The sequence below is a fragment of the Ooceraea biroi genome, chromosome 11, assembly GCF_003672135.1.
Source record: "Ooceraea biroi isolate clonal line C1 chromosome 11, Obir_v5.4, whole genome shotgun sequence".
Taxonomy (NCBI): domain Eukaryota; kingdom Metazoa; phylum Arthropoda; class Insecta; order Hymenoptera; family Formicidae; genus Ooceraea; species Ooceraea biroi.
Genome location: NC_039516.1, coordinates 8,094,370 through 8,111,430, shown reverse-complemented (window position 1 = coordinate 8,111,430; position 17,061 = coordinate 8,094,370). Strand labels below are relative to the sequence as shown.

The 17,061-nt window shown below is 42.9% G+C and overlaps 1 protein-coding gene across 1 annotated transcript; it reads left to right on the top strand.

The window, feature by feature from the left end:
- The first annotated feature begins 3,837 nt into the window (after nt 1-3,837).
- Nucleotides 3,838-5,112, top strand: LOC113562963. Its single transcript, XM_026973826.1, has one exon. The coding sequence runs from the start codon at nt 3,838-3,840 to the stop codon at nt 5,110-5,112; it is 1,275 nt and encodes a 424-aa protein (XP_026829627.1).
- Nucleotides 5,113-17,061: the final 11,949 nt, after the last annotated feature.

The following is a 17,061-nucleotide window of genomic DNA, read 5'->3' as shown; positions in this document are numbered from 1 at the left end:
ATTGCGCCAACTCCAATGGGTATTTATGCATAATAATGACAGGAAATGTTATCATCTTACAGTTAATGTTATTCAAAATTAGTGATACCAAAATTATAAAAATAACAGATTTAAAAATTTAAGGTGTACCTACAGAAAAGATCTGTATTGGTGCAAATATATATAAAATTATTAGTGGAATTTTTCATCAAGGTGAACGTACAATTGATGGACATTATACAAACATAGTACGTGCTAAAGGTACCGAATGGCAATTAATAAATGATTCGAAAGTACAAAAGTGTAGTTGGCCTCGAAATGCTAAAAATGCGTACATATTTTTTGCAGAAAAAATATAAATAAAAAATTTTTGCAAACAGCAATGAGATCCCATTAAAAAAACCTTATGAAGGTGAAAAAAGTACGCCGAGTACATAAAAAATCTCACCTTGTATTGTATGCAACAAAAAGTTTAAAATGCTATTTATAAAAATAATAACTAAATATGAAATCAATAGTTAATTAGCCAAGTCCCTCGAAGCAATTCAGTTGGAGTATTTTATCCAAATGTTTTCCATGCATACTCTCTTATCACATGACGACATTGAAGTACTTGGCGTGCCCGGGTCACATTAAAACATGTTGTCCTACCTATAATCTGTACTTAAGTAATGAAAAGAGATATATATAATCACTTTCTTAGTCTGCAAAACTGTAAATGTGTTTATTTTAATATTTTAAACTAACAAGATTTGTGACTCATTATTGAAAATCAAGATACAAAATACAGTAAAAATCAAGATGCTGTACAAATTTATAAGAATTTTATAAGCTATTTAGAAGAAGACATGACCACTGCAATCCGGGCACGCCAAGTACTTCAATGTCGTCATGTGATAAGAGAGTATGCATGGAAAACATTTGGATAAAATACTCAAACTGAATTACTTCGAGGGACTTGGCTAGTTAACTATTGATTTCATATTTAGTTTTTATTTTTATAAATAGCATTTTAAACTTTTTGTTGCATACAATACAAGGTGAGATTTTTTATGTACTCGGCGTACTTTTTTCACCTTCATAAGGTTTTTTTAATGGGATCTCATTGCTGTTTGCAAAAATTTTTTATTTATATTTTTTCTGCAAAAAATATGTACGCATTTTTAGCATTTCGAGGCCAACTACACTTTTGTACTTTCGAATCATTTATTAATTGCCATTCGGTACCTTTAGCACGTACTATGTTTGTATAATGTCCATCAATTGTACGTTCACCTTGATGAAAAATTCCACTAATAATTTTATATATATTTGCACCAATACAGATCTTTTCTGTAGGTACACCTTAAATTTTTAAATCTGTTATTTTTATAATTTTGGTATCACTAATTTTGAATAACATTAACTGTAAGATGATAACATTTCCTGTCATTATTATGCATAAATACCCATTGGAGTTGGCGCAATTTGTTCATATCATTAGTTTTGTAGAGTCCTTTTTTGAAAGAACTTCAGGCGCGTATACTTGGCGCTTTTTTGTACCTTTTTTTATACTACATACAAACATATGCACATATACATACATGATATTGATTACGAATGCGGAAGAATTATTTCAAAATAAATAAGTATTTTTTCAAAATGCTTGGCGCTGCTAAACCGAATCTATATATTAATTAGTAATTAAATTCTTATAATCTGAAGATTATAATAATTGCGTTACAATCTAAATTACGTAACAAAATTCGGTGAAGCTCGTAATCTGCATGTTACAAATTTAGTTAACGTTATTTTATACTTAATTCTAATGTCACGCACGCAAGCACGCATACATGCACGCACGCACATACGCACATACATGCACACACACACATGCACACATGCACGCATGCACTTAGAGAGAAAGAAAGTATAAGGCAATTAACCCTTTCAGGGGCACAATTAGACGACTCGGATTTTTGTGAAAATATGTAGTTCTATGTTTTTCTGATCGCTGATTACGAATCTTAAGTCAGATTTGAAAAATTCAATATGACAGATCCAATATGGTCGCCATTGTTTTACATTTTGAGCCCTTTTTTCAAAACCGTGACGTGATAGGACATTTCTGTTTCAGATTCGTAATCTACGGAAAAAATACTATTGAAATGACCTATCATACTTTCAGAAGCAAGATATAAGATTCCAAATGTTTTACATTGTTATATACATATTCTTGTATTATATTTATCTCAATATATATTATTTATATGTAGCATGACCTTGAAAGTAAAAAACTCAACTTGTAATATTTTTCAATATATATTTTGAGCAAAAGATCTACATTTCTCGCTTACTTCACAAAACTATATAATTGTTTATTTTTTTATTAAAAATTGAACCTGCGAAAACATTTGCAAAAATTATATATGATAGTAGGAGATATCAAGTATATTCAATAATGTTTTTAGCTTCCCATCTTCATTTGTGTCGTCAGGGACGAATTAAAATGAAAAAAATGCTATTTTCTCAACTTTACTTATTCATAATAACTGTTAATTATTATAATAAATAAAAATAAAAATAAAAACTTGAAGAACAAGTATTTAGAAGTCACAAAAATAAATCGACACGCTTATTATGGCGAAATTGTAAGAGCAACGGTAATAAAACTGCGGCAATGTAAGTGGTACATATATGTATGTACCAGTGCCCCTGCAAGGGTTAACATATTGATTAGGTTTAGTAGCGCCAAGCATTTTGAAAAAATACTTATTTGTATTGAAATAATTCTTCCGCATTCGTAATCAATATCATGTATGTATATGAGCATATGTCTGTATGTAGTATAAATAATAATAAAATAATAGATTTTCTGATTTGCATAAATACCTATTTTTATAATTGGCGCAATTCTTTGATATCATTACTTTTGTAGAGTTCTTTTGTGAACGAAAAACGTAGAGTTCTTTTTTTCTTAGCCCGCGTATACTTGGTGTTTTTTTGTACCTTTTTTTAAAAAGGTAATTTTGTTATGATAATGATAACGTCGATCAGAGCAACGGCGTTAACCCTTACTTCGAACACAATGGATCAATTTCTGGATAAGATGAGACGCGTAGCCGATAGAGTGTTAGACATGGAAAAGAGCTCGTCACTGTCTTCATCTCAGAACGCAAAGACTTCGGATTCCTGTAAGAACTGCGGATGAAAGAGCCACACGCATGCCAAGTGCAGGAGTACGCAGATCACATGAAACTATTGTAAGGAGACTGAACACATGAAAAACGACTGTCCGAAGTTGAAAAGAAGGCTCAAGGTGCCACGGCGTCAGCGGCTGCTTCGAAGTCCAATCCAGCTTCCTCGTCGGCGGTAGCGATCGTGCAGGCCAACCAGTGAGAACAGCTGATTTCTTCAGGGCCGTTCTTACATATATTAAAGACAATGATTGTAAGTTATGCACTTTTGTTTAATTATTGTATATGATAAGTTACTTAGTTTTATTTTAATTTAGATGTAACACTGTCACCTGATGAGGACCACAACCCGTATGGTCGAAACGTTATTGTAATAAAGAGATCTTATAGCCAGTTGTGTCGAATACTAATCTTACTGTTATGTACGTACTTATATTAAAGGTGGGTTAATAAATATACGGAAATGTGTCTAAACGATATGTATCGCGTTTACTCGTCTCAATACACGAAGAGCGGTTAACGAATAATGGCGCTAACCACGAACATAAAAATACCTAGATAGGCATACAACGTAACTCAAACAAAAACCAAATATTCAAACAATACTTACATTGTTTGCTAAGTTATTTACTGGCGTTGAGAAAGAACATTCCTTGTTAGATTTATACACCTAGACCGAGAAATGGTGGCACCAAAAGACAATAACTTTTACAGCATGGTCACTGTACGTTATGGTGTTGAATGCACGGTTATGATGAAGTCATGGGTCGGCAAAATCAAGATTGTTAATTGCAATCAACAATTGAGATTTTTATTACAATGCAGACGTCATGAAGTATTACCACCACATATTGAGAACATGAGAATCGACATTGGATTTAGCAACTTTCACGTTAAACATAAGTTCTTGATACTGAAATCGCGTATGAAGCGGAATATTTTGAATTTTAAAATTAGGGATATTAATTTTGCCCTAAGATCTTTAAAGTCTGAACTGATGTATATCGAAGATCGATTACTCACAAAACTTCCTGTCGATTTGGTTGTGGAATTTTTCAATTTTAGTAAAAGTAAAATTTCGAGGCATAATTATCATGTTAAAACAAAGTTAAGTAAAAAATATGATCTTTTAATTAACAGACAGAACACTCCATATAGTTCGTTCCTGAATTTTGATCACAAAAAATGGATTGTTAATATTAGTGGAAAGGACATTCCTGATAATGTTCTACATTTCCTAAGTTTGGGTGACAAATTTGACTTACCTCTTGACCAAAGTGTAGAAAGAGACCGTCGATTATTCAATTTGGAGGTAATAAAAAATTTTGAAAGTAATTGTTACAAGGTTGATCAGAAGATTTTACAAGACACCCGAAACCGTATTGCTTGGTCACTTAATAGATTTACACGTAACACTTGCCACCTTAAATTTATAGACAGACACATTCTTAAAGAGTTTTATAAATGCAAGAAGTTTTTATCTGACAACAATGATGTGTTTGTTACTAGAGCCGATAAAAGGCAAGTAACTGTAGTCATAAGTAAACAGGAATACATAGGACAAATAACTGAACTGTTGAATGACCAAACAACATATAAAGAATTGAAGAGGAATCCATTAAAAAGGATTGCCACCAGATTGAATAATTTAGTAAAATCGTGGAGGGACAATGATATAATTAGTGAAGCTACTTATAATTTACTGAACTGCACTAGTGGTAATACACCGAGGTGTTATGGGTTACCCAAAATCCATAAACAGGGTAACCCTTTGCGCATCATTGTCTCTACTATTGGAAGTCCTTTATATGGGGTGGTTACCTTTCTACATGATATTCTAAAAAGAAAAATCCCGCAACCAAAATCTTACGTAAAGGACAGCTGGTCCTTTGTATCTTTAATCACTGGTAAAGAAATCAAATCGAACGAAGTAATGATTAGGGGTTTAGTAGGTTAGGGGGGCTGATTCTAACCCAGGGATCTGAAGAGGGCTGAGTCAGCGGGGGGAGGGGGGTTTGACGTCGCACGGCGAGGGAGTATGACGTCACGCGGGGGAGGGGGGGACTGCTGACCTAACCCACGTGACAGTATTTGCTGGCCCAACCCGCGGGAGGGGGTTTTCGCGGACCTAACCTGCGGGAGAGAGGAGGGGGACCGTGACAGTTTTTGCTCACCTAACCTAACCAAGGGGGTTTTCGCGGACCCAACCCGCAGGGATCGTGACAGTTTGTTGCTTACCTAATCCGCGGGAGGGGCGAGGGGGAGGATGCACGTGCGCCCACGTGCGCGACGTAACCGATACCCTCTTCGCTGTACACGTCGCGACGTGTTTCGCGGTGATAAAACGCGAGCGCCGACGTCCGGCTGCTATGAAATAGGATGAGTGGATGTTAAAGTACATCGCGTCCACGTGCGCGACGTAACCGATACCCTCTTCGCTGTACACGTCGCGATGTGTTTCGCGGTGATAAAACGCGAGCGCCGACGTCCGGCTGCTATGAAATCGGATGAGTGGATGTTAAAGTACATCGCGTCCACGTGCGCGACGTAACCGATACCCTCTTCGCTCGTCGCGACGTGTTTCGCGGTGATAAAACGCGAGCGCCGACGTCCGGCTGCTACGAAAAAAATTCGCTGAGTACGCAATTCGACTTCTCAGGTCCAAGTGGACTGCTATGGGTTAGGCTCGTAAGTATGCGCGAAAAGGGGGAAGAGAAGGGTGGGGATTAAACAAAATGTATGTTTAAAGAGAAGAGCGAATGTTACAAACATTAGTTGTTCAGTGGAACGAGCACAATTAGATCTGAAGAGAAGAAGCTAGAAGGAACAATGTGGAGCAAGAGACACATGGAGCAGAATCGCGATATAGCAGGGAGGAAGCGAAGCTAGTAAGTATATTTAGCAATTGATATAATAAGCAACGGTGTGATGTCTAATATACCTATAATATTTCTCCGCAGTGCTAATTCCACACCGGCCGTCACTTTCGAAGTGCGTGATACTGCAGCATCGCAATCACAACGCCGACGACGATGCGTTCGTATCCTAGGAAAGAAGGTACGCGCTGACAACGACGGAACACAAGTATTTGGAAGTTGGCATAAACGTGGGATATGGTCCGAGTCACATGGAGATTGCTGTGGGAGACAAACGTGGGAATGAATTGATCCTCGGAATGGAAACCTGGAAAGGCCTCGTGGAACATCAGCATTTAATCCAGGAGTATTTTTCCAAAACTGATAAACGACCCGTAGATCCCATATATATCGGGCCGCTAACTGTAGAATTTATTACATTTAACGATACGAAGTGTGTTCGGTTCGAAGCAATAAACGTGCGATCAATAATGATGGCATCGACACTAACAACTCTGTTTAATCTCAATAAATGTATCGATTACATGTACAATTGGTTAGTGAGCTGCACCGACCATGTAGATGACAAGTACGAACAGTTCTGTAAGATCGCACGTTGCGTAGATAATCCTAATGACATAACCGTTGCCATACAAAACAGCGAATATTTCGATGACAAGGAACTTATCGATTGTGAGTTATTGGCATTAGCCTTTTGAAATACGTTGTTAATATGTAACAAACATATGCAATAAAAACCCTTTACTCCTAAACGTTGTAGTGCACTTTTCTACAGTCCTCACTTATTCGTATTCATAGTATTCATAAGTTAGATAAGTATCATAGAAGGTATCAAATGACGCGATCACATTTTGTGTAGCCTCACGAAAATAGTACATCATCACATTGAGACACGTGCAACTTAAGCTGCAAAATATGCGAGCACATTCTATATAGCTCACAAGATATTTTAGATGCGGTAAGGCAAATTTTCCAACACGTGTGCATTAAAATGAGACAAAGATATAGGGTGGTAAATCATATAATGAGGAACGATATGCAACGCATAGCAGTATACGTATCAGAAGTGCCGCATGTTACATCGGCCACGTTGAAGGAGTGGAAAGGCGAAAAATGGAAAACCTCACTCAACTAGAACAGAACATTGTAGCAAAATCATCGCGTGTATCAAAGTTGGGTGAATATTTCGCATGGATACAACAGTGCGACGACCTTATCGAGCAATTGGAAGAACGCAGTCGCGACGCCAAGCAGCCGCGACTCTCTATCGGAAACAAACAGTTCTTAGTAGCTCGAATCGCGCGGCTCGAGGGACTGAAGAAGCGATTAGAAAGACGCTTTATCCATATTGGTGGCGAGTATGCAGGGTGGAATAACGGTGTCGAAGAACTCTCTTGGCGAGAGATAGAGACCGCGTTCTAGAGCCGCATTTTAACCGGTGCTGTGATAAATTCCGGCTATATCGAACCACGGCGATTCTTGGAAGACGCTAGCATCATAGTGCTCGATCATGTGCAAAAGTTAATAAATGAACATGAAAGTGTGAAATTGAATACCGTGTTCAATGGTGAGTTTGTGGCGGGTGAGAAGACCGCCAATAAAAGTATCAATACGCGAAACCGAGCACTCTTTCGTACGTCCAATCTGAAAGAGTGGTTTGCACGATACATTATCGAGCCTACCTTGGCGTCTCTTGAAGAGTTCCAGGAGCGCGACAGTGGATGGTCGTTGTCGCGTATACTGGACTTGACGGTTAACGTTAACAAATATAACCCTATGCACGCGGAATGTCACGTCAAATTACCGAAAGAAATTATGATGAAGAGAGCAGTGGTGAACGTGCAAAGTAACGATATCGCATGTTTTGCATGGTCAGTGGTTGCCGCTCTGTACCCGGCAGAAAGACACGTAGAGCGGAATCATCGTATCCCCATTATACCACAGTACTAAATCTCCAAGGCATAGAATTTCCCATGACATTGAAGCAAGTCAACAAGTTTGAAGAGCTCAACAATGTCTCAATCAACATATACTATATGAATGAATGTGGGAAACAAAAAAATGAAAAAGAAGGATCATTAAGTATCGTTCCACTGCGTCTCACCGATGATAAGAAGGCCCGGCACATCAATCTACTGTACGTACCACAAGATAATGGCTTGGGCCACTTCACGTGGATCAAGAACCTGTCTCGGCTAGTTGGCATCCAATTTAGCAGCAATAAACGAAAAAAATATATTTGCGATCGGTAAGTACGTTGTATTATAATAAATACGTTGTCTTTTGACCAGAAGTAATAGATCTATTCATTCATGCAGGTGTCTGCACTACTTCTCCTCCAACGGGAGATTGAAGGCCCACTCCGTAGATTGCACAAAACTAAACCAAATTTCCATAGCCGGAGCGTCTTTTCGGAAAACCTGGTGGTGATTGAACTGCGCAAACTCGCGGTGAAATTCAACAAACCAATCTACATGGGTATGTGCATACTCGACATATCCAAGACGTGTTTGTACGAATTTCATCACGAGTATATGGTACCTCTTTATCGCGACAAATGCAAGATCATGTACACAGATACGGATAGTTTAATTTACCATATCGAGTGCGACAACGTGTACGAGCAAATGAAACATGATGTTGCGAGATTCGATACGAGCGATTACGAGGTCGATAATGCGTATGGAATGCCACTCGCAAATAAAAAGGTACCCGGTTTGATGAAGGACGAAAACAACGGCGCGATAATGACAGAGTTCGTCAGGCTTAGAGCGAAGATGTTCGCTGTGAGAGTGGTCGGTAGGAAAGACACCAAAAAAGCGAAAGGTGTCAAGAGTAATGTCGTATCGAAAGCGATAACATTTGAAGACTACACGCGGTGTCTGAAAGATCATACGGAAGTGACGCGACGCCAATCATGCATAAGATCAAAATTGCATGAGGTATACACTGTGTCAGAGCCGAAAATCGCTCTAAGTCCGTACGATGATAAATGTTATGTTATAGACGGTTCTAACGACACGTTACCATGGGGACATTATCGGATACCATTGTAAATAGTGTGTATGTACTTAGCGTAGATAGGAAATACAGGTTTTAATGTAATGTTCATATAATGTATATTTTTGTCGTAGATATTCCACTACAATACGAAATATATTTCTAAACTACATTGTCCTTGTGTATCCATGAACTGTACGAATCATCGAATCACAGCCATTTCACGTAAACCTCGACACCTTTCCTGCGTAACACCTTTTCCACGAGATATATGTCCGGATTAGCAATGCGATGTAATTCGTGTTCGTAGAATCCTCCGGCGATTGGCTCGCTGCGCGAATCCTCGATGAGATAGGTCACGGGATTAGTCGTCTGCACCTTGATGATTCTGAATACCTCGGTCATCCAGTTTGGCGTGTAGCCCTTGTCGAACACCGTCTTGTACTTGCTGACGCGTACCGCATCACCTACTGTGAATTGCGCCGGGGCTGCAATCTTTACGTTGCTATACACCGTGGCCAAGAGTTTATCCGCGATTTTGGGTGTTATATCGATGGATCGCATACCGATCGTCCGATGTTTTCGCGCGTTGTACTTTGCGACGAGCTGCTGTAGTTCGTCGATCCATCTATAGTTTCCATTGAGCGTAAACATTTTCTACATGTCGTTTTTTAGCGTACGATTGAACCGTTCCACGACCGAGGTTTTCATGGGTAAATACGTAGAATAGTGATTGATATCATGTTTCATCAGAAGCCGCTGCACGTCAGTATTGTAGAATTCCTTTCTTCTGTCAGTATGCAAATTGTTTGGACATTGTCCATCCTTCCGAAATATCTTTGCAAACGCATTGGCTGTCTCGCTCCCGCATTTATTCTTGAGCGGTACGGCCCATGCATACTTGCTCAACATGTCTATAATTGTGAGTATATAATTGTAGCCTTTGTTGAAACGTGAGTACGGACGCATCTCCACTATGTCAGCTTGCCACAGGTCATCGTATCCGCGGACTATGACGCGTCTTCGTGGAAAAGTTCTTCTCGCCGAAGCATGCAGTTCCTCGACGAGTCGCCGTTTCTCGGAACTGACAATTTTTTTACGTCCATCGGATTTTCGCGATCTCATGTTTTGGCGATACAATCAACGACTGTTAGACGTGTAGTTATATGTCTCAAACTATTTGTAAACGTTCGACGCCTTTTCAGAGCCGTTCTTGCCCCGTTCGTCGCTGTTCCAGACCCTTTCTTGAGCCGTTCTTGCCACGTTCGTCGCTGTTCCAGTCCCGTTCGTCACCGTTCCAGACCCGTTCTTAAGTCGTTCGTGAGCCGTTCGACACTATTCGTTATCCGTTCGTTGCCGTTCTATTAGTCGTTTCTGATGCAGCAGTAGTCGCCAGCAGGAGGCGAAGTTCCTTTATCGCAGCCCATAACGCTTGCGTGTCCTTCTCGAACGCAATACTCAGCTTTTTCTCAAATTCTGCATGTTGATTCCGCAACACTTTACCATACTGTTCTACGTATAGTTTGTTGACAGTGTCGGTATCAGCCTCAGGCTGCGCTACACGACGAATTTTGCGCGACTGTGCGTCAAAATCAGCAGCGTGGCGACACAATGCGTTTTCACGTACGTAGTTTCTCACTACTCCACTAAACTGATAATACGGATTGTTCATCGGTGTCTCCCTTCTTTCTAGTAATACACCAAACTTGTTGATTGGCATGTTGGTGCACACGAACGACTGATTCGTTTCGTTGATGTACTGTTTAATTTATAATGAGACCTGCCTCGCGAAGTTCTTCGATAATCGACAGAATCTCATTATCGTGGGCGTTATTTCCCGCTTGGTGCGAAGCTTCGAGCAATCGCAGACGATCGACCAGTTCGTTGGGATCGTTCCAGTGCACGTAATCGATCATATTGTCGTTTAGTGTCACATTGTCGTTTAATCTCACAGCGCGAGGTAATCCTCTTCCAGATCGCTTCTTCAGTACGATTGGCAGTAACGGTGCGATTACGCGGTTGTATTTGTAGCTCTTGTTACTCTTTACTTGACCATGCGTGATGTGTTTGCGTCTATGCGCATTCGTCGTCAGCAACATGCTCTTGTACGTTTGCATATCATTAACCGTGTACACGGCTTTGTTAGGACGTTTCATGAAAATCAGTTCGTAAAGACCGGGTGTACCGATGTATCGCACGCCGTCGACAAATATGTTATCACGGGTGTCCACGTCGAAATTTTATTACCGAACATCATTCTATCCTGACCGAGATAAACGCCGTACACGTTATCTATGCCGCTCTCACGATCACCGCTCAGGACAGGGCTTATGTATTGTTGTCCTAGCGGACCTAACTGACTGTGCAGCATCTCTCGACCCTCCGGTGTTTGCAGCGTGTAATGAACGGAAGTTCGTAGCGATTCGTTCGTGGTTTCGAAATCTTTATCGGAAGAGATTTTGATCGTGGACCGTTCAAACGGTTGCGGCGCTACTTTAATCGGGGTAGAGGTTGTCGCGTTGAATGGAACTCGTTTTCGCTTGGGCGGTGACGTTCTCGGTGATGCACCCAACGAGAGTTTCCGCTTATTACTATTATTATGTACCACATTAATCTCACTCTACGGGGATAATGTTTCACTCTTTGTGTCTTCGGTATTGCTCATCGGCTCGTCTTTCTGTATGAGCGGGCTAGATGTATCGTCCGTGGTATTATCGACAAGCATCTGCAGAGGCTCGATGATCGGTCTAAAGTGTCTCTCCAACGCGGCATCTTCCACCATCTTGCCGGTCTTTAGAGCGCGATGCTTCTTGCGGATCGAATCACTGGTTTTCGCAATTTCCTTCACCATCTTCTCGCGCGCTTGACTATCTGTATCGCGAGTGAACGTCGCCATGTTGTAACGCGGGAATAAACAATTACAGACGTTTCATCGAACACGTATTAACGGTGACTAACCATTTTATGATATCGCAAACTCATTAAATCCGTTTCTATACCGCCCATTAGTGATCGAGCTGTCCTTGTCTATCACTACGAAACCGTACTTGCGGTGCCAACAACTGCGACACAACGCGCAAAAATCATCGTACGATATGTCGGTATTCACGTGATCGTTGTACACGTGTTTCAAGTTGGTACCATCCTGTTTAAACAAGATCAGCAGGTTCGCGTTGTCGCGTATGAGATGCTTGGGTATCTTTGCATACATCTGACAGAGATAGAAACAGTCGACGTTCGAGTGTCACTCCATCGCAAAGTATTCTCTCACCGTATCCTACTTATCGCACGCCACGTCATCAAAGACGAAGATCGAGTTTGGACGCGCCTCGCTTGGTGGAATGACGTCACTGTTATTGGAGAATGTGAAATAGCCAATTTCTTCAATCGGGGACAATACATTTTCCAAGTACCGATATTTGGGCTGTTGCAACGATTTCGAGTACACGTACACGTTCTCGAAACGTACACCGTGCGGACTTTCCAATAGACTTATCAGCACGTTGGTCTTGCCACAACTCCAGGGCCCACAAATGATCGCGCGTATCGTGTTTGGCAACAGTTTTCTATGTCTGCGTATCTCCTTCTCCGATAGTACCCACGTTCTACCGTCCAAATTTGTGACGCGTATCGTCAACGGTTGTCGCACGAATCTCATATTTGCACTTGCTAGGAAGAGGGGAGTCGAACGACTATTTATAGGTGGGCGGAATCGCGAAAGCAATCAGTACCAAAATGTTTTTCACACTGTCATGTCCTTCTGATATTCGCGACTTAACCGCTGAACAGTTACAATTTGTGCCGAAGATTGTTCTGTTGCGAGCGTGTGGGAACTATATCGACTGTGTGTGGAACAAGCTTCCGGACCATATAAAGGCGGATTCGGAGGTGCAGACTTATCGCCACTATTATGAATATTACAATCAACCGGGGCAACGAACGCACATCTACGGTCTGGCACCGTTGATCACGGAGTGTTACGCATGCCAGTTAGCACAACGGTAGTGAGAGGTGGAGGTTTGCTGAATCGTGCGATAAACGCGCTTCCCTTCGAACTGCACATTCCGGGCTATCAGTTTTGCGGTCGTGTGGAAGAACGTCTAGCTAGAGGCGATCGAGGTATCAATCCCTTGGACGCGGCGTGTCGCGAGCACGATATAGCCTACCTACGTAGCAACGATCTTGACAACAGACACGCGGCGGATAAGATATTCGCCGAAAGGGCGCGAGAACGCATTTTCGCGAAGGATTCGACTCTGAGAGAGAGAGCTGCCGCTACAACAGTTTGGGCAGTTATGAAAGCCAAGACCAAATTGGGCATGGGTATGAAGACGAAGAAGAAGATGACTATCAGAAGAGTACCGAAGAAACGAATGCTTCCGATAGCGAGATTCGGCGGTGTCCTGCCACTGCTGCCGTTGCTGGGAGTAATCGGATCGTTGGCTGCGGGGGCAGCGGGAGTCGCGAAAGCGGTGAATGACAACAAGGCCGCGCAGCGTCAGCTGGATGAAATGCGCCGTCACAATCGCGCTATGGAAGGTCAGGGACTTTATCTCGCTCCGTACAAGCGTGGAAAGGGTATCTCGAAGATGAAGGATAGTGGAAAAAAAAACGTCAAAAAGACGATAAAAATGCCTACGGGTGTAACCACCAATATACAATTGGAATACTTGGCTAGTCGTATGCGCATACCGTTCTTCAGAGGTGTATTTATGCGTAATGCCCTACCGATGGACGGAGTTGGTCGAAACGAGAGCGGTATTGTGAATTTGGATGACGCGGAAGACCCTGGCACGCATTGGGTAGCGTATGCGAAGCGAGGAGATCGCGTTATATATTTTGACAGTTTTGGGAATCTTCGACCACCGAGGGACTTGGTGTGCTATCTCGGACATAACGCGGTGAACATTGAGTACAATCGTACCGCGTATCAAACGTACGATCAGAGCATTTGCGGACAATTGTGCCTGAAATTTCTCCATACGGTTGACAAAACATTTAAACCATAACATTCCGCGATCGGCACTTAGTATTCGCTCGAACATGTCGCTGACGCTTACGCTTACCGAGAAGAGTAACACCCTCGTGGTAAACTACTTTCCCGCGATTGATTTGAGCGATGATGGGAACGAGCTCGGACTTATGGATTTTGAAACGTATTACACGATACCGAACGTGAATTCTTCGAATAATAAATTTTACTTTGGTAAAGACGACAAGGAAATTGCTATACCCGAGGGATCGTACGAACACGCCATAGATGAGTATCTGAAGCGTGCGATTGAACAACACGTAACTGGTTCCAGCGATAATGCCAAAAACATCGATGATGAGGAATATCCGATAGTGCTTCGTGCTAATCACAATACGATGCGGAGCGAAATCAAGTGTGCCTATCGAATAAACTTTAAGAAACCAAACAACATTGGATCGCTGCTGGGATTCTCGTCGAATCGGATATTGCAACCGCGAAAATGGCACGCCTCGGACGTACCAGTCAATATCATGAACGTGAACATTATTCGCATAGAGGGTAACGTGACCGCCGGTGCGTACAGCAACGGTACGCGTGTGCACACTGTTTTGTGAAGCTTCCGTGCCTCGTGCGCGGTGTCGCACCTTTCGATGCAGTCGAGCCACGACCCTGTGTCGTGTCGATCCGCCGCGTCTGTAATGACGCCCTCGTCTCCACGTATTTCCAGGTCGGGCGAGAAAATATTTTGAGCTTCGTTTTACTTATTATATTTAGAGCACAAACGATTTTACTTTTTACAGTCCACTAATCGCACTATATAAAAATATATTTTGGCTGCTTCTGCTTCTGTTCGCATGCCCGTACGGACTTGTTCTGGTGGGCTACGAGCTCGCGTTCGCGCCGCGCGACTCGGGAAAAACAACGAAACGGCGACAATAGCCCAGTGACGTACGACGCCGCGAAAAACTCAAACGAAATTATAATAAAAAAAGCAATATATAAAAAAGTACGGAACACACACGATACACGAATTTTCGCCGCGCGTGCCACCAGGATATAAGATATCGGAAACACCTGCGCAGATCATTTACCTGCCGATCATCGCACGGTGCATTACGGATCTGACGTTACGTGTTGTGGATCAAGACGGGTAATTACTTGATTTTCGCGGTGAGGAGATTACCGTCAGATTACACGTACGACGACGACGGCAAAGATAGTAATAGTGTGTGTAGTGTAAGATGCGATGCTCGTTCTAAATGAAACGGAGCACGTGCGTGATACTTTTGTAAGAAGGACTGCGGTGACATTCGATAAACAAAGGCTGCCGAACATTGACTTTTTTAAATCTAATACGAAGAAGCTCAGTGCATCAAATGTGTAATTTTTGAAATCTTGGGCTTCAGAGTACGAAGTACCTTAAAACGACCTATCGTATTCTCGAGCGCGGACCAGCTCGTCGGGACGGGTTCGAGGATAGGTCCGAGACAGTGAGCAACGATGCAGTTGGATTAACAAAGATTCCTTTATTCAGGATACGACTATATACAGTTTGAGTGCGCTTGCGTGCGTCGCGCTATATGCGCCTGCTGGGCGGGGCGTCCGCTGTTTCGTTCGCTTATAGGCTGGGCCGCGCCGTGACAATACACGGCTCGATGCGAAGACGCGGGTAGTTAGAAAAATTCCGCGGGGCGGACCGAATGCGCGGCTCGCTACGCGAGCGAGGATGTTTACCACAGGTGTTCGGGGCCACGGGTGGCCCTCAGGGCCGCGTAAGAATGGCCGTTGCCGTGTGGCCGAGCTGGCTCGGCAGAGAGGAAGAAAGGTTCCTCTCTGTTCGCACGTCGCGGACCTCGGATTTGGAAGTAAAAAGAAAGGCGGGCCTCTCGTGCCCGAGAAAACTCGGGTGAGACGAGGAACTCCTCACTTCAGGCGTGAGAGTCGCTATTGCCAAGACCAAAGGTCCACACGTTGCGGTGCCGAGAGGTCTCAGCGGAGACGGAGAATCCTCCACTCCCGGGTACCGGCTGTGTGTTGCGTGCTGATTCTCGTTGCAGTGCGGATCGGTGCCGAGAGTGCTCGGCCGAAACGAAGACTTCATCCCGGGGACGATGCGACTGCGTGAGGACTCGGCGTGCGTAAACCCGGCGGTCTGGTTGGCGGACTAGCGTGCGGGTTTCGGATTGCGAGCGGAGCTCGTCTTCAGGAATCTAGGATCGGTACGGCACGGTGATCTCAGCAAGATCGGAGGAATCTGCTCTCCGTGGGTTGGGCGAGCGCTTTTATACCCCTTTTCCGCGGGGTTGTTTGTCGGTAACTCGGCGGCTCGAGCGGCCGCACACCAGCGCCGATCTAGCGGAGCGGGTCGGTACGTGTACGGTATCGGCGCGATGTTTGCCGCTCGTGTAACAAACACCCTGCGGGAACCGGTTCGTTCCCGGCCTTTTATGTGGTACTTATTTGGGGCGCGTACGCCCTATGCCCTCGTCCCGATAACGGTGGACGGAAGCCGACCGATGGTCGTCGGCAAGGTGAAGGTTTCTCGGCGGGTGGTCGGCCGACACTGCGTACGATCGCCCTAAAAAGGGCGCATCGTTACAACCTAATCACGGAGAAAATGATTGACATTTTGAATGTCGGAGGTGAGCCAGTTTTTGACGATCACATCGTCAAGATTCAGACTCATACGTATAATCCGTACGCCAAAATGCTGTTTGGACACAGCGATGAGATAAGAATACCCATACAGTAGCAGGATTTGTATATCTTACCGTGTCAGAGCTTTCTGTATGTCGAGGGCAAACTAACGACAAACAGAGCCATTAAGGGCTCTAATGTGGTATTGGGGAATAATTGCGTGGCGTTAATGTTCGATGAGATACGCTACGAACTTGACGGAGTGGAAATTGATCGCAACAAAAATGTTGGAATGACTTCAACACTCAAAAACTATACATTGTTAACACTCGATAGAGGCGTGACCCTGGGTAATGCCAGTTAGGATATATATATTGATAATGTGGACGGAAACTTTAATTTTTGCGTACCGCTCTCT

Coding starts and splice junctions, on each gene's coding strand:
- LOC113562963 (XM_026973826.1), top strand. CDS start 3,838: ATGGTGGCACCAAAAGACAATAACTTTTACAGCATGGTCACTGTACGT.